The 23,483-nt window shown below is 33.9% G+C and overlaps 1 protein-coding gene across 4 annotated transcripts in view; it reads right to left on the reverse strand.

The window, feature by feature from the left end:
• LOC107683668 (amyloid-like protein 1) overlaps positions 1 to 23,483 on the reverse strand; it is a 53,555-nt gene that overhangs the window by 15,839 nt on the left and 14,233 nt on the right. For all 4 annotated transcript variants that reach the window (XM_016479742.1, XM_016479741.1, XM_016479740.1 and 1 more), the window contains exon 2: positions 710 to 892. In XM_016479742.1, coding sequence (XP_016335228.1) covers positions 710 to 892 — 183 coding nt within the window. The remainder of the gene's footprint in view (positions 1 to 709; positions 893 to 23,483) is intronic.

Raw genomic sequence — 23,483 nt, forward strand, 5'->3', positions numbered from 1 at the left:
GAATAGAAAAGAAGACTGGAATGTAACAAAGAACAAAACAAATATAATAGAATCAAAACAAAATAAAAACATTGAATGGAATCAAACTAACTCAACAATCAAATAAAAAAACAGAATAGAATATAACAATGGAATAGAAAAGACTAGACTAAAATGGAAAAGAGTAGAATAGAATAGAAAACAAAACACTGTAAATAAACCTCAAAACAAATTAAATGGGATAGAACAGAGCACAAAAAATGTAACAATGTAACAATAGAATAGAATAGAATACACTAAAATATAATAGAATAGAGCACAAAACAAATATTAAGTAAAACTCAAAACAAAAAAATATTTAAAACAAATTAAATAGGAGAGAATAGAGCACAAACAAATGAAACAAAGACTAATGGAACAATGTATCAACAGAATAGAAAAGACAACACTAAAATAGAGCGCAACACAAAATACTGCAAGTAAAGCTCAAAACAATAAATAAAGCTCAAAACAGAATAAAAAGGAGAGCACAAATAAAACCAAAACACAAAACAAAACAACAAAACCAAACACAAATAGAATAGAATAGAATAGAATAGAATGGAACCGAATGGAATAGAACAGAACAGAACATAATAGAATAGAATGGCATAGAATAGAATAGAATAGAATAGAATAGAATAGAATAGAATAGAATAGACTAGAATAGAATAGAATAGAATAGAATCACCTCCTGGCAGTATGACAGGATCTTGCTGGGCTGGGTGAAGCATCCCTGTCGCCCCTGAGGATCTGGTTCCCACTGTCCACTCTCAGTGTTCATGTGTAGAAGTTGACGGCCACAAAACATGGCAATCTGAGGGTCTGCCACATGAGGACTAACCGGTCCATTCACCTCCGTCATGGCCAGAGCCTGAGAAAGAGATATGGACTTATAATACTGATTCAAAGTCAGAATAACCCTCAATTCAACATTAAAGCATTATGTGCTGTACATACGTTCATAACAGGTGTTTTCTTATGGAACTAGACTTGTGACTATAACCAAAGCATGAGTGCTAACCTCAAGTGCCAGTTTATTAAAATGCATAACAATATAGTAAACAAATGCAAGAGGATGTGTATACAGCATGTTTTGCAAACAGAGGACTCTCTTAGAGAAGATATGCAACTTTAATATTTGTGTAGTATTGAGAAAGTGAAATAACTCAAATTGTTCGAAGTTCAGAATGGCCTACATTCCTGATAAAAATGTGTTAAGCCTGGCTGCCTGTTATTACTGCAAACCACAGAGCGATAAGAAATATTTGAGGCCAGCAAAAATTCAGAGCAATAGGGAAGTGGAAAGGACAGGACGAGGAGAGAGGGAAGAAGGGTGAGTAAGGTTGTTATCACTGGCCTGACAGTGAGGAGGAAATATAACATGGAGGTTCATTATTGAATTTCAAATTGAGCCAGCAAGCCAGACTTGCTGATAACCCTAAATGGAGCTTATCCTCCTCCCATCAAACCTGCACGTGTAACTGGAGGACAGGCAAAGACAGTACACTCAGCCTCAGCGCAGCAATAGCTTTTGTCACTGGATAGCCACAAATATGCCTGCTCACCCATCAGGCAAAAATAAAAATGTTCATGAATTCAAAAGGGCAAAGGTGAACTATTATCTTTAAAAGGTAGAAGAGGCTCAGTATTGGGAATAGAAAACTGTGCATACTGGAAAGTATACGTAAATAGCATTTAAATAAATAAATTCTATAATAAACAAAAACTATAATAAATAAACATTAATAAATAAAACACTAAAAATAAACACTATTCATAAATAAAACAGTATTGATGCATAAATAAATATTAAATAATAAAATACTAAAAAATAAATACTATTCCTAAATAAAATAGTATTGATAAATAAGTAAATATTATTAATAAAACACTAAAGAATCAATTGTATTATTAAATATAATAGTATTGACACATAAATATTAATAAACAAAATACTACAAAATAAATATTATTTATAAATAAATTGATAAATAAGTAAATATTATTAATAAAACACTAAAGAATAAATTGTATTATTAAATATAATAGTATTGACACATAAATATTAATAAACAAAATACTACAAAATAAATATTATTTATAAATAAATATTATTAATAAATAAAATACTAAAAAATAAATACTATTAATAAATAAATTACCATTCATACATTTTTATAAATAAAATACAAAAAAATAAATAATATTCCTAAATAAAATAGTATTGATAAATAAATAAATAAATATTATAATAAAACATTAAATAATAAATTGTATTAATAAATAAAATAGTATTGACACATAAATAAATATTAACAAACAAAATACTACAAAATAAATACTATTTGTAAATAAATATTATTAATAAATAAAATACTAAAAAAATACTATTAATAAATAAATGTATTTATGCATAAATAAATAATAATAAATAAAGTACAAAAATACATACTATCAATAAATTAAATAGTATTGATAAATAAGTAAATAAATATGAATAAATAAGAAACTAAAAAAAATAAATACTATTCATAAATAAAATAGTATTGATAAATAAATAACTAAATAAATAAATAAACAAATAAAAAGTAAGCAAATAGTTTTAATAAATAAAATAATATTGATACATAAATAAATATTAACAAATTCATACTAAAAATAAATGCTATAAATAAATAAATTAGTATTGATAAATAATAAAATAAATATTAATAGTTAAAAAACTACAAATATTATTCCTAAATAAAATAGTATTCATATATGCATAAATATTAATACACAAGATACTAAAATTGTATACTATTTGTAAAATAAATACTATTTGTAAATAAATATTATTAATAAATAAAATACTAAAAAAATACTATTAATAAATAAATTAGCATTCATACATTTTTATAAATAAAATCCTAAAAATAAACACTATTCATAAATAAAATATTAAAAATAAATAAATACTCAAAACTAAATTCTATTCATAAATAAAACAACACTGATAAAAAATATTAACAAATACTAAAAATAAACAACATCTTTAAACAAAATAGTATTTAAACATAAATATTATTAATAAATAAAATACTAAAATAAATACTATTATTAAATTAAATATGTTAAAAAAATGAAAACTGGATTATGCATGCAAAATAAAGTTATGTAATAAAATTTATAATTTTCCATATTGAAAATGAAAGTATATAGTATTATGGGATACAGCGAGACTGCTATAGTAAACTAAGAGTAAAGTAAGAGTACACCATTGAGAACACACCCTCAGGTCCTGATTCGTCCTAGTCTGGCCTTCTCTCGCACACATCACTCAGTTTCTAGTTCATTCACTTCCTCTCTGTCTCTTTGGCAAAGGATGTAGGTATTGATCTGAAATGTGTTCAGTGCTCCTGGGGGAAGGGCCCCAGGGATCGTCACACATGCAGAGCAAACAGTAACCCTGTGCTAGAGTCAGATGTTAATACAAGCTCATTGACCACTAGGTCATTTGAGTACATCAACACAGAGCAGGAAACAAGGGATCAGGCGAGAAGAGAGAGTCTAATCAGGGGAGGGGCTTCATTTCATCTGGTTAGTTAGGATAGTTATCTACCCATTTCACTGTTTAAGGCTTAGTAACGGTAGCGGGCACACTAATCGCTTCTCTGCTACGAGGAAAAATGAGATATTTCTGTGTTAGTATAATACATGCATATCATTTGTCCTGTGCAGAGACAAGCCCCACATATATACATATATATTTAAGTATGTTGCAGACAATTTAATCCAAAGCCTTTTAGGAAATATATAAAACCCTATTGTTATGTACATAAATAATTCCAAAGCAAATGAAATCAAATGAGATATACAGCTGAGATATGTTACTTAAAACAAATGGCATAAAAAAAGAACAAAATAAAAATAATTATGCTTTTAAAACATGATTTATGAAAAGAATATAAAATAAAGAATAAAAAATAACAACATTGGGGCAACAAAATAAAATCAACATAAGCAGGAATCGTCACAGACAGAGCTGCTTTTCAGAAGAGAAAATGATTGCGCCTTTCAAAGCATCATTAATCTGGGGTTCGTCTGCGCTGGAGTGATTTATCCTGGATTACGTCTAATCTGATAAATTAGAGTCAAATTTGTATTAGGGTACAGACACTGAATTGAAGAGAGGCAGCAATTTACATAAGTGATTGTTTAAAAGTGTCAGACAGAGCTCTAGCTGGCTTCACTTATACTGACACACAACCAGCTCTGGATATCATAATCATTAATCTGAAGGGATTTTTTTTAATAAAATAATATATATATATTATAAAATACTTTTTCTATTTTAACTATACACATATTTAAAATATTAAAATATAATTTAAAATACACATTTAAATAGTAAAATACAATATTAAATTAAACTGAATTAAACTGTAATTTCATGTGCACAAATATATTCTTTATATTAAAATATTATAAACTAAAATAATATAATATTAAATTCGAATTATATAATTATATATTAATATATTTGTAATATTCAATTAAATTATACAATTCTCTTATAAAATTTTAAATTATCATATACATATTTTTATTTATTTTTAATTTAACATTATATTTTAATTTCTAAATAAATTACATTTATTTAATATTTTTAAGATTTTAAATTAAATTAAATAAGTATTACATTCTTTGTGTCATGTTACAATGACTTAATTTTTTCATCACAACTAAATACATTTTGATTTAAAATAATCATCAAAACACTGAAGAATTCAAGTCAAGCTAGAAGAATTTCCTTTTCATCACGCAACTAGTAATTTTGATCAGTTCGGTTCTGTGGCCAAGAGAACTAGTATAAGATATTCTAGAGAACTGCAATAATGACTAATGAGGGAGAACACACTGTAACGTGATAATAACAGCAGATCGCGTGTGCGTCAGTGCTGTTCTTCTGCATGTGTGGATTTTGAGGGGGAGTGATGCTGCGAGGTTGCATGACTTCTTTCTTGTGGGTAGATAGACGCAATCAAAGCAAAAAAACAGCCTGTCACAGTTTTTTTACACTCCAAAGCTCGCCACATTTCAATGGCATCCCAAGTGAGGGCAACCGATCTGGCAATCCTGGCGAAGACTGGAAACCCGGCGTACTTTAATCTTCAACTACAGAGCGAATGACAGACACACGCACTCAGGCAACCAATTAGAGCGGAGATGCCCACAGGGAAGATGAGGGTAAAAAGAGAGAGAGAAAGGCAAAATGTGAAAGTGATCAAAGGAAAACCCTACCTCTGCTGGCCAATGCAAAAACGTTTGAAGTCCTGATTAAAATTTATGAGGAAATAAATATATAAATCGGAGCCGTAAATATACAATAAATATACAGAGCCCACAGGAGAGAGAGAGCAGCATTATTGCAACAAATGCCATTAGGAGACTGTTGGATTAAAAATTATGAAAAAAATCTCATCAGTTTAAAGGCTTGACGAATCAGTTAGTGTCGCCGCTGCAGCGTTTGCAGTGCACACACACACACACACACACACACGTGTGTTAAATGCTCAGAATTAACCCTGGTGTTATGACCTTGCACTTATTCATCGCAGAATTTCAGCTGTCGATTACTCATGAAACGGTTCTCAAGTGAACATCTGCTGGTGTCGCTCTTATTTTTGAGTAAAACTGATTTTTCAGTTGAAAAATCTAGACGTTTGACACAATTTCAGTACAGATTATAGGGAAAAATAATTTCCTTGAAAAAAAAGTATAACATATTATAATATTATTTTGTATTCAGTATCTGTGCAATATTGGAAGTATTATTATTGTAATTAATTTTTTTTTCTTCTAATTCTGACAGTGTAATCTTTTTCTTTACCAGATTTTAACTATATATATACTGTGTGTGTGTGTGTGTGTGTGTGTGTGTGTGTGTGTGAGATTATATTACTGGATGCTCGAAATTGAACGGGAGAATGCACGTTTTAAACCACTTATTGTACAGGTAGGTAAATTAATCACCGTTCTAATCTAAAGCGCTGCTGCACTGTAATGCACACACAGCTACAGACGGTAGCGCGTACATCACGCGCAAATCGCGCACACAGAATCATTCAGCGTGGAAATGTATATTGTCAACACTGTTCTGTGATTTCTCAATAAAATAGCTTTGAAACGGAAAAGTTCAAGCATATATTTCTTAATAACTAAATCCCACAGCTTCACTACTAGTAAAGAGATGCTGCCAGGTAGAATTAATTCACACACGTGAGAAACATAACGACTCAAAAACAAAAGAACTGTTAAAAATGATCTGTTATATGAGCAATAGCCATGTGGGCAGCGCTGTGTCATATACCATAGCTGTGCACAAGGTGTTTATCACAGCTCCAGACTTATTTGTTCATTAATGACGTCATCAGTGACTAGTCGACTTCGACTCGACTTTCATCACATAAAAGTCGACTTTAAAAAATCAGAAGTCATTCAACCACTAGTGTATATATATATATATGTGTGTGTGTGTGTGTGTGTGTGTGTGTTTATATATGCAGTGCTATTTTAGTATTTAGAAGTATTAGTATATTTTGAATCAGTTTTTATTTTTATAGTTTCCATTTCCATTTTAATTTTAGTTATATTTAAAATTATTCTTTTTTTATTATTTAATATTTATTGTTTTAGTTATTTTAGTAGATCAAGTTAAACTAAAACAAGATGAGAATGGTTAATAATATCTGAATATCTGAATAATAAATAATAATAAATAATTAACGCTTATTTTATATCAAGTAACGATTTATTTGTTTTTTATTGATAAAATATGTCATATACTGTATTTATAATGCCTGATTACAAACATCTGAAATTCTTTACATTCAATAAAAAATTAAAAAATAAATAAAATACAATTGAAAAAAATAAATAAAGAAAAAAGAAAAACATAAAACATGGTTTTTGGGCAAAACATGAAACTAATTGTCATTTAACTAACATCTAACAAAATTTTTATATTAATGCATCTCTAATTTAAATAGAATGTGTTACACTAAGTGAGACTTTGGTAACATAAAAGATGATGCTCATTTAAAATTATTTCAAAATAACAAATCATCTGTGTAGAATCTATTTGATGACATTACACTGAATTGAAACAAACACATGCATTTTTACATACCCTGACATACACATGTATCTACAACAAACCTCACACACTGAGTTACAGCAATGCCTGGAGGTATTAGGACTGATTACTATCAGCCAAGCTGATGTTTAGAGTTTTCTTTAAGACCTCTGATGTGGTTTAAAACAGGATGAACCCGGGCATGGTACGGGACCGGCACCTCTATCTCCTGAAACTCTGCTCAGATAATGGGATGAGATAAAAAAAATTTTAACTGGAGGAAGGTCATAGCCACATGGGAGACTTCCGGACATTTGAGAAGATAACCTGCCTGCACACTCTCCAGCTCTTAGTTCCATATGCACACATGGCACAAACACACACTCAGAAACACACACGGTGAAGATCAATACCCAGAGCTGTTGTACAATCCTGCTCCTTCAATCGATATCAGTGCATCAGGAGCCCCGAGGTCTGATCTAAAACATGCACACACACGCACATACAAACAGGAGGCTTGTTATATGCCAAGTCTTTCAGGCTTAGGCCAGATCGCATTCTGGGAACAGCAGATACGCATGACTCTATGATGTGCATCATGCGATTAATTCTGCTAAAACCTGAGCCGGGTTACACAATGGTTGACGTCCTCCATCCAAAAAGCAGATACGCATGACTCTATGATGTGCATCATGTGATTAATTCTCACAGTCTGCTAAAACCTGAGCCGGGTTACACAATGGTTGACGTCCTCCATCCAAAGCAGAAAAAAAGCACTAAGCAGCAACTCTGTCCCTCGGATAAAAGAAGCATCCGTAAGCGTTATTGTATTGGGGATGACAGAGATGAACGCATGCTCTCATTCACTACAAGGTATTTAAGACGCAGCCTTTTATCTTGCTTGTTGATGACAGATGCCATCAGTCTTGAAGCACTCTGCAGGTTGAAGTGGAAGGATTATGCTTAAAGGGATAGTTCAAGTAAAAATGAAAATTCTGTCAGCATTTAAACACACCCATGTTTTTCCAAACCTGTATAACTTACTGTGTTCTTTGTAAAAATAATAATAATAATAAAAAATAATAATAATAATTTTGAACAATGTAATCTTTAAAGCAATTCTAATAAATGGAGACTGGAGCCTTCAAGCTTCAGAAATAAACAAAAAAATAATAATTGTAAAACATTTGTAAACAAAAAAAAAATTCATATCCTTCATATTAATACAGTACATTGTGTACTTTTTTTTTTTTTAAATAGTGTATCTTAAAATTAGTTCATCTAACTTTAGAGCTACACTACCGTTTAAAGGTTTGGGGTCAGAACGGAATTATATAAAGAATTAAAACTGTTTTTGACATTGATAATAATAAGAAATATTTATTGAGCATCAAATCAGCATATTAGATTAATTTCTGAAGGATCATGTGACACTGAATATATTCATAATATATTCAAATAAAGATTTGTTTTAAAATGGAATATTATTTCACAGTATTGCTGTTTTTATTGTAGTTTTGTTAAAAAAAAAGAAAAAAAAAAGCAGGCTTGGTGAGCACAGCAGACATCTTTAAAAAAAAAAAAAAAAATCTTACCAACCTCAAACTTTTCAACTGTAGTGTATATTTAAAATCGACTAAACCACTGCGACTAGATTATTTTCATTTACTACTGACTTTAATTTCAGTCTGTTTCTCATGGAGATACATCGTATGATTTTAGAAGACTTGTAATATAGTGCACGAGTCATATAACTTATTATTATTATGAATAATTGTTGTCATTTTGACAGCCCAAGTCCCAATTCCCTTTCATTATACTGACAAAAGTGGCTGGCAGATTCTTAAAACCTTTTGTGTTCCATATAAGAAAGAAAGAAAATCATACGGATGTGGGTTTGGAAAAACACAAGGCTGGAGTAAATAATTGTCATTGTTGGATGAACTATTTTTTTTACATTTCTGCTTGAAGAGATTCAACTGCAGTAAACCAAATGATGCATGTAAACACCATCTAATAGCAGCTTCCCCTGCAGACAGAACTAACAACACGGCATTATTAGATACAAAAAGGAAGCAGGGATATGGGATCGGGTTTAACTTTTGCTCTGAGGCAAAAATGGGGAAATTAGCAAAAGATAATAATGAAAAAAGAACATCAAATGATGGATTGAAATGCTTTCCAGGAGTAAAGAAAACATTTTGTGGTACAATAAAATAGCATTCACATGCCGCTCGCAATGGAAACTGCAGCATTTCATTCAAAGTCTTGTTAAAAAGAAAATCCCATCAATGCAGATTCAGTCATTGTTTCGTTTTACCCGACCACGCCATCTCCTAAATGTAATTAGATTACGTTCTGATCCGTTTCATTAAGTTCAGTTCAATTCAGCTCAAAAGTTTTATTATCCATTACCTTTAAAACAGAAAATTATATTTGACTCATAATGCATGTCACAAGCTCCATTGTAATGCTATTGAAAAGCTCCATTTGATTCCTGTGCGCTCTTGAACTCTAACATTCAGCAGTCGCCGATTAAACCCTGTTAAATGACCGTGACTACATTCACAAACAACACCGGTCCATTTAAAATGGATTTGGTCTCATTCACTGCTGCTCCCTCTCCATCTGTACAATGGAAACTCAAGATTTTATCATGCAAAAGGCCATGAGCTCACAGTTCGAGCAGTTCAAAACGGCGTGTACTTGGTTTTGGAGGGTTATGTCGTGATTGATTTTCCTTCACGTCAAAGTGAAGTGCAGCAAGCTGTATGTTATTGAGGCAGAGAGCGAGGGTTCGCCTTACCCGAGTGAAACTCCTTAATTGGACAGTCAGAGCTGGGTGTATCCAGATCGAGTTCAACATAGAGCAGGGAAGGCAAGCACAGACAGACATACACCCACACAGATACACTCAAATGTGTTTGATTTGGCTCAAGAGCGCAACCAGACTTGGAACCAATGACCTTTAATCCAAACAAACTACACACACACTACACTTTGCTAGTATGAAGAGTGTGAACAGACCAGCTAGACTACTTTCACACAGAAAGACCTATACACTACCATTAAAATGTTTGTGTTAGTAGGTTTTTTTATTTTCTTATTTCTTTTATTTAGCACAGATGCAATGAAGTGATTAAAAGTGACTGTAAAGACATTTATAATGTTACAAAGGATTTCTATTTCAAATAAAAGCTGTTCTTTTGAATTTTTTATTCATCAAAGACTCCTGAAAAGAAAACGTATCACGGTTTCCACAAACATATTAAGCAGAGCAACTGTTTTCAACATTGATAATAATACAAAATGTTTGTTGAGCAGCAAATCAGCATTTTAGAATGATTTAGAATGATTTTAGAAATGATGAAGGATCATGTTACACTGAAGACTCAAGTAATTGTGCTGAAAATTCAGCTGTATATTATGATATAGTGTATATTATGACTGTTAAAGTGTTAAAACCAAATATGTAACTATCAATAAATGTACTCGTTTTTCGATTTTGATTCCTCTTAGTCTGCTTTAATTAAAGCACATACTTACCTTCCTTGCATCAAATTTATCTCTACAGTAGCTATGTTTCCGCCACCCTGTTTTGATGCACATTTTTAAGTATCGCATAGGAAAAGAGTGATGGAAAAGCTAAATTGCGAAAAGAAAAAAAGGAAAAAAGAAAATGCTCACCTGAGGTGTTTTTTTTTTTTTACTTTTTCGAGTTAATGTGAATAATGGGAGATGGAAATGCATTTGCCGAATAAATTCCTCCATGTGCATCAAAAAAAGTAATATGACTTTGGGCGATGGGACGGAATAATTTGACTAACCAGCGGACCGATCTCGTTGCACAGCATCTGAAATTATGTTTTGGTCGTTCTGCAATGCCTGAGCAAAGTCTGTCATCAAAGTATTTATGTATAATTGCCTCCCAGAATTTACATGACTGCATTCCCAAATAGCAGCTCCGAAAGGGTTTCGTCTGCTAAGTTATTAGATATGAAAATTATTATATTCAGTGGCTTTTCCTACTTTTCTTAATGATATTCAGTGCCAGTTTATTAGTAAGTGATGATTTTGTTCTCTTTGACTTGTTGGAAACAGTGCTTTATTCACAAATGCTTTATGCGATTTTATTCCAATTTTGCGCATACGTTAGATTCGCAATTTTGGATGGAAACATAGCGACTGAGTGCTTAAAGGAACACTCCACTATTTTTGAAAATAGGCTCATTATCCAACTCCCCTAGAGTTAAACAGTTGAGTTTTACTGTTTTCGAATCCATTCAGCCAATCTCCGGGTCTGGCGGTAGCACTTTTAGCTGTAGCTTAGCATAGATCACGGAGATCGGCTGAATGGATTCGAAAACGGTAAAACTCAACTGTTTAATTCTAAGGGATTTGGATAATGAGCCTATTTTCAAAAATAGTGGAGTGTTCCTTTAAAGTCAATCTAAAACAGCAACTGCAACAATTTTTGGTTCAATAATCAGACATCTATCAGGGAAATCAGGATATTCAATAGAATAAAATAAAGCTCCTACATTTCCTTAAAAGATTACCAATTACGATTACCAATTTTTGTTCTTTGGAATAACATTCACCAATAAATCACTCTAGGAATGTGTATTAAAGTATATTAACCACCATGCTTAAACAAACACAAAACCACCCCATATTCAATCCACCTTCCCCTGAGATTGTGTTCCAGCTGTTTGCAGCAACATGTGAAATATGGTTCATTCAATAACAGTGTCCTGCTTTCTGATTAAATACTCCACACCCGTCGCTGTTCCTGGTCGTGGATGCAGGATGACGTCATGCCTGGCGATGATGCAATCGTGCAGAGCTGCTGGGTAAGTGAGCAGAGAGAGGACGCCAGTTCATCATGTGTCACCTTTTAACAAGTCAACCTCCTTTTAATCCATCAGACCACCCTGCAGTAAATACGGCATGTATGGATTGTGTGTGTGTTTGTGGATCCTCTATTCATTAAAGATGCAGCCATCTCCATTTGTACCCATGTGTGGTAGGATGAGCCCATATATCGTGTCATTTTAGACATGTGACTGTCAGTTGAAAATAGTGGGCCGCAGGTTTTTTTTTTTTTCTGATGTTCCTTGCAATAATGTGGCACTACTGGATCACAATTCCTCCACACTTCGAATGTAGAACAAAACATCAGCGTTCATCTGTTAGGGTGTATGGATATATCTCAGCCAAGGTATACGTCATATTGAATTTATGCTAATGAAAATGAGGTTCTGAGGGACCAAAGTTAAGTCTGTTGAGTGCACTAAGAAAAAAATGGTGTAGAAACAATTTCACAAATAAATACAAAGAATTGGCAAGTAACACATTAAATGTGAAATTATTAAGTAGTAAGACTGAAATGGTATTTTCTTGTAAAAAGTACTTCACAAATCTTTGTTTTATTTACAATTTTGAAAAAGTTTTTTTTTTTGTAATGGTGTGGGTTAATCTGATCACCAAGATATATTTTAAATATATTTACAATTAATTATTTCTGATAAAATGCATGCATAAATGAAGATGGATAAAATATACCTATATAACATAAAACGTATAAAAAGCTATTTTTGCTGCTTTAATTTATTTTAAAAATATATTTCTTGTATATTTTGTGATTTTAATATTTTTTAAATATTATTTTTTCCCTCTGTCACTCATAAAGACATTTATTTTACTTATGTGTGTGTGTGTGTGTGTGTGTGTGTGTGTGTGTGTGTATGGGTGACATTAAGACAAGAGCATGCGGAGCAGAATGGACTGAGTGTTGCATGAGGGACCAATGAAAACCTACCAACCTTGTCTAGCCGATACCTCTGCATTGAGGACTCAACATAAGCCGCTATTCTAAGCTCCACGCCTGGTGAACACCCTCTCCGGACAATTGAAAGCATAATGGAAGGTATTACATGAGAAACTAAAGACTGTTTTGGGAGTTTAGCTAGACAAGCGATCGCTTTAAGATGATGTGTGTTACATCTCTGTATTTCCTTCCTGAAGACAAGTCAAAATATATATACACATACATACATATTAATTGAACACAAAAAAAACAGTGGAAAATCTAGGACATTAAGTTTTCATTCGCAACAAATTAAATACTGTGTCTACATTGACAAAGGTTCATCGTAATACAACATGGAAACATAAATATACACACAAATCAATCAAAAGGTGAAAAAAAAGTGACAAAGCCCTCAGCTGCTGCAGGTTCCAAGAGGTCAGCCAACTCTTAAAACTGAATATTACACAACAAGCTCTGGCTTGTCAGGAAGTGTCCCTGAAAACGCTTCTTCCTGTGGCTCAGTGGCACACTGGGCTTTTGCCACAGTTTTGGGGAATAAATAGAAACAAACATGCGCAAAGCTCTCGCGTGCGCTTACACAGAAATGTCTTTCTGCAGGACAGATGGCCCTAATCGTGGGTGGCTGGCCAGCTCTCCGACCCCCCCCTCCACCCTTTCTCTCTCTGGCTTTCTGCTGATCTCAACCCTCCGCAATCTATCTCCCTCTCCCTTCCTCTCCGTGTTGCTCTCCCTCATCCACCCCTACCCAAAGTAATACAGCCCCTACAAGATTTGGGTGCATTCATCATTGTAATCATGCTGATTAATTATTCAGTGCTCAGCTTCATTTGCCTGCCAGCTCTTGATTAGGAGAGCGGAGAGTCAGCTGGGTCCACCCTGCTCTTGGATGTGGAGAAGCCTGATGAAAGAGCCCGGACAGTCTCGGTCCAGTCAGAGCAACAACCACTATTATATTCGGACGCTAATTGTGTGCCCCATGCTAATTGCATGCTGTAATTAATGTTAGCGAAAGGCAACGAGCTGTGGAGCCATTGATTCTCACACTTGGCTGGTGTGAAGGGTGGACAACACAGCAGGAAATGAGATGTTACGGGGCAAACAGTTCAATATCCCTTGCCAATTTTCATACTGGTTTATGCTGGTTTAGTTGGCGGGTGAACACAATCACATGGCAATTCATAACTATTTTACATTTTGGTGAATTGGTTTCTAATTCACATGAATCTGTACAATCTAATTTGTACAATCTGCTTACATGGAAGCATGTGAATCTCACAATTCTGCCTTTTTTTCTAGCAATTCTGAGTTGTGAGATATAAACTCAGAATTTTGAGATGTTAACTAAGATATAATTCGCAATTCTGAAAACAAAAGTCCGAATTGTGTGACATAAATTCGCAATTCTGCGAAGAAAATGTCACTATTGCAAAGACATAAACTCAGAATTGCGAGATGTTAAATAAGATATAACTCTACGTTCTGAGAATTCCGAAATGTGAGATGCACAATTCTGTGAAATAAAAAGAAAAAAGTCAGAATTGCGAGACATTAGCTAAGATAGAATTTGCAATTAGGAGAAAAAAAGACTGAAATGTGAGATATATAAACTCTCGTAATCGTGAGAAAAAAAAATCAGAATTGCGAGATAAAAAGTCGCAATTACCTTTTTATTTATTTTTTATTCTATGGCAGAAAAAAAAACAGAATTTGAAGATATAGGATATAACTCGCAATTCTGAGAAGAAAAGTCCAAACTGTGTGACATAAACTCGCAATTCTGCAGAAAAAAGTCAGTATTGCAAAGATATAAACTCAGAATTGCGAGATGTTAACTATGATATAACTCTCCGTTCAGATAATTCTGAATTGTGAGATGTAAACTTGCAATTCTGCGGAAAAAAAAGTCAGAATTGCGAGACGTTAACTAAGATATCATTTGCAATTTGGAGAAAAAAAGTCTGAAATGTGAGATATAAACTCTAAATTGTGAGGGGGGGAAAAAGGCAGAATTGCAAGATAAAAAGTTGCATTTACCTATTAATTTATTTTTTTAATATGCCATAAAAAAACAATTGCAAGATATAAACTCAAGATTGAGAGATGTTAACTAAGATATAACGTGCAATCTTAAGAAAAGTCTGAATTGTGTGACATAAACTCAAAATTCTGCGATAAGTCTTACACTACACTAGATAAGAATTACAAGATTTAAACTCAGAATTGCGAGATGTTAACCAAGATATAACTCTCAAGTAGGAAAGTCTGAATTGTTAGATGTAAAATAAAAAGTTGCAACTATCTTTTTTTTTTTTTGTGTGGTGGAAAAGGGTTTCCATAGCTTATGCCCCAGTGATGGTTTTGTTTAGGAGTTTAGAAGTTATGATTACAATTCAAACATTTTCGTACAACATGGAAGAAACAAAGTCATAGTAAACAATATTCATATTAACAAATGAGCAGAATTTTCATGATTGAGTGAACTAACCCTTCTAAGCCAACTAATTAGGTGATATGCAAGTGTGAATCATACAAATTTGTACGATTCAAATTCTATGAATTCACATAAAATTGTATATCGTAAAATACTAATGCTCTCCTCCTGCGAGATCGGGTTGTGTAGGTCACCAGGATCCACATCTTTTCCCAACTTCATTTATTCTCATATCTGTTTGTTTTGCCTTGGTGTGAAGCGTGGGTTGTAAGGCAGAGTCTCTGGACTGACAGGGCAGCTGGACGCTCACCGCTTAGGGTCTAATCAGTCCAGATTAGTTGAGCTGGAGCTCCAGCTGCCTTGATGAGGAGCAGATGGCAGATGATGGGTGACCCCTGCAGGGATTGTTCTGGGACGGGGTTTGCACACTAAAGAAGCCAAACCCCCACACATTTGGATGCAGTAGGGTGCGCTCGCACTTACTTGTCTATTAAGAATTCAATTCATCCATATGTTAGAAGGATAGTTCACCCCAGAATTAAAATGTGTTATCATTTACTCACCCTCATTTCATTCCAAATCTGTTTGACTTTATTTCTTCTGTGAAACACAAGAAGGTATTTTGAAGAACATTGGGGCCTGAGCCGAAAATACATTAATTGTATGGACAAAACAAATCACTGAGACATTTCTGAAAATAGAAAGTCAATTTTTGGAATGACATGAAGGTAAGTAAATGACAACAGAAGTTTTCGTTTATGGTGAAATAACCCCTCTAAACCTTCAAATAGCATGTCACTTCATTTACTCACCCTCATGTCATTCGTTCACATAAAAAAAACAAAGGTGTAACTATGGTAACTTTTACGGTTCTTTTAAACCTAATAAAATATCCTTTTGTGTTACATAGAAGAAACATTTTAACAAATGATGACCATTTTCATGTTTGGGTGAACTAACCCTTCAAAGCCAACTAATTATCTGGTATAATGGTGATCTTTTCAAAAAAAGAACATCAAACAATTGTTACATAAAGCAATAAAAAACAAAACCCCAAAATGAAACCTGTCAACCTATATAACTTCCTTCCTTTTTTTAAAGATATTTTAAAGAATTTGTTTACTATTTTTGACTCCACTGACTTTCATTGAACAGACCTCTGAGATATTTTTCAAAGTATCTTCTTTTGTGTTCTACAGATAGAAAGGAAGTCATACTTCGAACTACATGATAGTGAGTAAATAATATTGACAGAATTTTTCATGTCCTTAAAACCATGTACTGGTATTAGATAATAAAAACCAATAAAGTAGATGAATTAGTCATAACCGAAAAGTTTACTCATTGAATTACTGTGCATTTGTTGGCTGTAACGTCGTGATGTCCATGTCCTGTGTCACTGTTTAAATACATTTTGTGAAGAAGAAGCCATGATGCGTAGCCGGAGATCTCCCACGTAGCCTGTGAGTTAAACCACGAGAATAGTCCTACAGGTCTGAGAGGTTTCTACACACCCACATTAGTCCAGATGGGCACCAGCAGCGAGAGGTGAGTCACTGTCAAACCACACAAACACTCACCAGACCTTAAATAACTGAGCACGCTTCTAATATACAAACAATCTACAGGACCAGCGAGGAAAATGTTGTTTTTCTGCATTGAGCCGTTGCCGCAGTGTATTCGGCTGAGAAATGTGTCTGACTCAGAGAGTGATGTATGACTAAACATTCCACTTTCAACAATCTCCTGTCAAACTCTATTTTTTCTTTGTTGCTGTCACTCGCCGTTCCATTCCTCTCCATCATTAAAGCTTTTTGTCCATTCCCCCTCGAAAGTGGGCTGCTTCCTTTTTATAGCTTAATTGCGAGAACATCAAGGACGACATCAAGCAATCTTTTTTTTAACAGACAAAGAGGCTTTTTCATTTTCTAAATTCAATTACTTCTATTCAGATTGAGGAACAGTTCATAGATGACGGCTCTCGATGAGACACTCAGCCTGTTTTGGGGGTCTTTCTGATGAACACACAATGTCCTGCTAGCTCTCTATCTTTCTCAAAAAAAAAAAAAGCACTAATCAAGCATCATTCGTACAATTGTAACTAAGTCTGGCGTGACCCAAAAAGCACAGAACAAAGGCAAGATTCTGGTGGGAACTGTGTGAAATCTTAACTAGGACTTTATGACCTCGAAACGACAGAAAGCCTGACAGTTAGAACTAGATTTTGACATTTCCTGAAGAAAAACCTGTGCAAAACTAGCTGTCATGATGTTCTGAGTGGTTTTTAGTGTGCTATGCAGTTCCTATGGTGTCTGTGGCTGCGAGTTCAATGCAAGTTTATGGGATTTGTTATTTTATTTTTTTTGCCTGTTATGGTCCACAAAGCAAATCTAAAAGCAATAACACCCCTCTCCTAAATAAGCCACATGATTTGAGGCATCATTCATGTTAGCAGTACAAACTGTATAGGAACAGTTATACACTACAGTTTAATACTTCTTCAGATCAATGGCAATAAATAATACCTCAATCATTAGAACATTATATCCATTACAATTCATTATTGATTATTTACATATGGTCTTGATGTTGAACTTGAAAAATAAAATTATAATAAAATGATATGCCTTTTTTTTCAAGCACAACATTAAATAGATTATATATATATATATATATATATATATATACACATATACACTATGAAAAAACTATACATCCAATATATGTATTATTTACATCATAATCAGCACCCAAAGATCATAAAAATTACACAATCATTATCTTCCATTTATGTTGTATCCCTCCCACAATTTTTAGTTTGTTGGAATGAAGCACTGAACTTCGTCACATGAGAAGTGGGCAGAGAAACCCATGCTGTTCTTAGCTTAAACATAGGAAATTGTTTGCACTTTCTATTTCGCCCACTTTTTCTCAAAAGGAGTAACAAACAGCATGTCACTGTTGTACTGAGGACAAACAATTCATATTTCATAAAGAACAGCAATATTCTCCAATATTAAAACCACAGTAGTCCACCCCCAACCACATGCCATTCAGACTGTATAATGCAAATACTCTAATGTACAGCATGAGATTTCTCAGTGTTTTAACTTACACTTTAAAAAAATCAGACTGGAATGACTTGTGGTCTGTTGTTTAGAGAATGTAATTTGCAGCCGATGCATGTTCAAATTTAGCTTGCAGCATTTCCTATTCTGCTCTTATATTACAATTATTTTCTGCCCCCTATTGTGTCAAAAATCTTCAAAATGGCAAAAAGAAAACTACATTTTAAGCAAGTGTGTATACTTCAGCAAATGTGAGTGGTGGTTACCCACAACAAACCTGTCACCACAATACTAGGATGTTCTTCACTTAAAAATAGCTTATTTGCTAAAAAATGATTATTTGGTTATTTAAAATTTAATAGAACACAATTATTGCACATTTTTATCACAGCTTAAGTTCATTGCACAAAATCACATTTAATTGTGTAAAATAAAAGAAATTTAAAAAAAGTTTAATGCATTTGCATGGTAATACATGAATCATTTTCTTATACCCATGCATGCAAATCCAGATTTAGGCCAACTCAGTTTACTTGCTACTATATATGACAGAAAATAAAAGTAAAAAAAAATGACACAAATGTATAAATTGAGCGGATTATACAGCACTGCAATCTTTTTTCTAATGATGCCACCTGCACTAGAGAAGTTTGCGCTTGCCGACTTCGAGTGGCCTCAGATGATGCAAACCCATAGGACGTTTAACATGTGTTTATGTAAGTCTTGTGTCTCCCAGTCCAATCTAAGGTATAATCTCTCCAGACAATGACTGCATAGGATTTACAGAATAACACTACTCTCAACATCACCAATTACCTTTCTGTCATGAGGTTATTTTCTTGGCCCTTGCATATAAAGAATGAAATATAACGTGAGATGTCCGTGGCACTAGTTATCACAGCACATATGTTTCAATTTATTCCTTATACTCATTTAATGCACTTCATTCGTTCAGTGTCCTATGCCAAAGCAAATCAGCGTCTCTGCCATCTGAAAGCTTGCCAGCAAGACACGGTGTTCTAACCACTGTGAAATCACTAATCCTGCTTTGGAATCACTTGCTTTTCTTTGCGGGTTATTGCAGATCAGGGAATGGAATGAGAATTGGATTTGAAAGAATAAAGATGATATTTTTCCCTTTCTTTCGAGGCAGGTGCGTGTATCAAGGCTAATGTGTAGGTTTAAAGAGCGATTTATCAAATTCAGCTCGTTAAACGAAAGACCAAATAACAGTCATCAAGTGAATTACTTTCATCGGCGCTGGGGGAATATCCTGATTTCTTATCCCTCTGAATAATCATTCAATCCTAAGCACGGAATTCATCAGTGAAATCAAAAATTTACTTCATAAACCTCCTGTCTGCCTTTTTTGGTTTGCGCCACTTCTATTACCACCACGACCTTTGGGACTTTAAAAGGATATATATATATATATATGTATATATAGAATAGAATAATTATGTATAGCAGTCCCTAGTCCCTATATAAATAAATGCATGAATATAAATAAATATGAATGAATGGATATAAATAAATTGCAGAAATAAATATATGCATGCATACATGCATTAAAAAAATAAATAAATAAATACTGATTTTACATATTTAATTTTACTGATGAATTCCATGCTTAGGATTGGATGATTGAAGGGAAAATAAATCAGTAAATAAATGCATAAACAAATATTTAGAGAATAGAGCTATATAAATAGAATATAGAATAGAGCTATAAAATGAATGTGGATAGCAAAGCACAGATACTGTCACGATCTCCAGCTGGAGTGCCCATGAACTCCACCAGAGGGTACTCCACCCCTGACTCTTGCCACTCTCCCAGACTACATTTCCCATAATCCTTTGCCAGACTGATCATCACTTATTGCATTCACCTGTGTCTTGTTACCTCCATCAGTCTCACCCTATTTATAGCCTTGGTTATCCATTCATTCATTGCTCAGTATTGTTAGCCTGTTGCATTCCCTAGTTCCTATGTTTTTCTTGTTTTCTATTTCCTTGTTTTCTTGCCTTGCCCTGTTTTTTGACCCTGGACTGTTTCCATGTTTCTGATTGTTTGCTGCCTGCCATGATCATTGGCTGGTTATTGGATTACTCTTTTGCCTCGCCCTGGATTGTACCTGTTTGCTGGTTTTCGACCCTGCCTGTTTGACCACTCTTTGGAATAAAGCCTGCACTTGTATCCACTACTGCGTTGTCACGCCTCCAACGTTACAGATACGGTCTTTTATTAATTTGATGAGAAATATTAGAGCCATTGCTGACCTCTATTGAAACTTGGGAGACCAATCAAAAAGAGGAGATTATTTGAAAAATCTTAATCGTACATTAACTTAATTTATGAATTATGTTGAACTGGACTGACCTTGCCAGGGAAAATTGAGAAGAAAAAAATCACACACATGGATTGTAGAAGATGTGGAAACAAAGATAATTTGTTTATGGAATTGCTCTTAAGACTTTCCTAAAGAGAAGCACCTGTAAAGAGGCTACAAATGTCAACACCTCACCACACGCAAACACAAAAAACATGTCTGTCTGTTCCCTGTTTCTTTTCGCCACATAAGGACAATCCAATCCACATGGGAGCTTTTTGTGAATCAAGCAATATTTCTTCAAGGCTGTTTTGTTGCAGCGACTGACCGTGTGTAAAATGAATATAGCACTGCCACATCTGAAATGGTCCCCACTGGTCTTTCAAAAGCTTCTGTCTCTAATAATATTTCTGTGCAGTCAGCGGATATAGGAGTTAAGACCTTTTTTTGCTTGATTTTGTGCTCTCTCTTAAAAGCACATTTGCATGTCACGTTCATCCTCATTACACCTTCGTTTCTTCTCTGCTCTCATCTCTTCCACACTCTCTCGCTCTCTTTTCTCTACACTTAGCACATCTGTTGGGTTTGTCTGCGGCGGGTTGCTGTCTTCACGCTGCTGTCCACTTTGGATCTCTTTTGCATGAGGTACGTGTGTGTGTTATAGATCAGATGATGACTGACTGCAGTAGGTGTAAACCTGAGTTTAGCATCAAGAAAAGCCACTGTAGTGATTGTGGATGGCTGATGTACATGGCTGAATCAATTCAGGTTAGGGCTTCAACTACAAATTGACATTACAAGATTGCAAATACAACTGTAAACAGCCCAGAGGATTGCAACGCATTAAAGCAGTCAATCCAACACAGTCAAGAATAACTTAAAAGAGGTTTCCACCGTTTAGTAAACTGCTTTGGCTCTTGCTGCTGACTTGAATGGTGATGCTTTTTAACCAGAAATGTGCACGCTGCTTTTCTGATGTTCACTGCGGTTTTCTGTGTCTTTATCCCGTGTCACTTGAAATGTTTCAGTTTTGAATCGTTGTTACCAAAGGCAAGACACATGAGGAAAAAATAAACGATCATAAATCGCATACCATTCATTGCTGAACTTTCTACCGTCCGTTACTGGAAATGAAATGAAATTACTGGTTGATTCTATCCATAGGTTGTTGACTGGATGCAGGCAAATCTGAATGCGAGACTGAGGTTGATTGTAAAAAAGGGCTGGGTTTTAAACAAATAACTGGAGAAAACCAGCATTCATCACCAGAAAGAAGTCTATCATTTCACTGAAAAATCGAGTTATGAAATTTGGATTAAGCTTGAAAAGAAAAGAAAAGAAAAGAAAAGAAAAGAAAAAGAAACATACACATGAATGAATCGTTCATTATTAGATCAATAAGATGCATTTAGAAAATACAATAATAAATACAATGAACAATACATCTACAGCTTTTATTCATCTTAGTTAAATGTAAATTCCATCATTTGTTCAACTAACATTAAAAAAGAATAATAAATGCTGTAAAATATATTACTTATTCATGTCAGCTAATGCATTAACTAATGTTAATAAATTGGGTTAAGAAATACATGAGGCTGAGTAAATCTAATGCTGGTTTTGTACCTGGTTAAAGTCAGGCTGAATTCAGCCATTGTTCGTCATCTGCATTACACTCTTTTTTGCACTAACGGTTCCAGAGCCAACCATGTCAGATTGGAGTATAAAAAACCTATCTGTATACTGTATATATACAATGAGCTATTCTTCAGACCGAGTCTAGAGGTTTAATACTTTCCCATTTCTGAAAAGAGAAAAATGCTCTGTAATCTGTGCTGAATAGAGAAGCACAGTTCAACAATTCATTCAATTATCTGTGCTTGTGAAACATTTTGATAGCTACAGAACTCATCTCAGCTCACAGTGGCAAGTGTTTACAAATGCCATTTTCTTGCCGTGTCCTTGAGACTTCCTGCCGTTGTGAAATATGCCGCCGGTAAAAGATTGTCGAAAAACATATTGTATGAAAGATCACACCGCACCGATGGAGCACAAAGGAAAAATGAATTGCTACTGTGAAAAGCAAACATTTTAAAAGTGATGAACAAGCCAAGATAGACCATAATGCTGCGGTGCAATGGTTCGAGGAGAGAAAGGTTGCAGAGAACATTGAGTTCTATTAGAGACAGGAGAGCTGCTAGATTGACAGTATGGAAGCATATGTGTAGCAAAATTCAGTTTGCAATGTAATATGCAAAATGGCAATGCAATATTCAAAATGGCAACGCAATATTCAAAATGGAAATGTATTTCTGTATTTAAATTTACATTTTCCATTACCCACATGTGCAAAGTTTGGTGCAGAAGGAAAATGAAAATGAAATTATATTATTTACATTTGCCATTTCCAACAGTAGTCTTAATATGTAAAGTGCATACTGTTTTAACACTTTATATGTTGCGAAATGAAAATGAAAATGTAAAAGCCTAACTGATTTGATATGTGTAACATGTCCAAGCAGAAATAGTAGCAAAATTATCATTTAAATGTTATTTGTCCTAAATGCATTTAGACTAACAGTTAGGACACTTACGATTGCATTTTCATCATGACACCATGGGATATTTGTAGCAAAATTCAGTGCGGCTTTGAAAATGCATTCCGAGCTGACCACGCCCACCC

Source organism: Sinocyclocheilus anshuiensis, unplaced genomic scaffold (assembly GCF_001515605.1).
Source record: "Sinocyclocheilus anshuiensis isolate Anshui unplaced genomic scaffold, SAMN03320099.WGS_v1.1 scaffold2691, whole genome shotgun sequence".
Lineage (NCBI taxonomy): Eukaryota > Metazoa > Chordata > Actinopteri > Cypriniformes > Cyprinidae > Sinocyclocheilus > Sinocyclocheilus anshuiensis.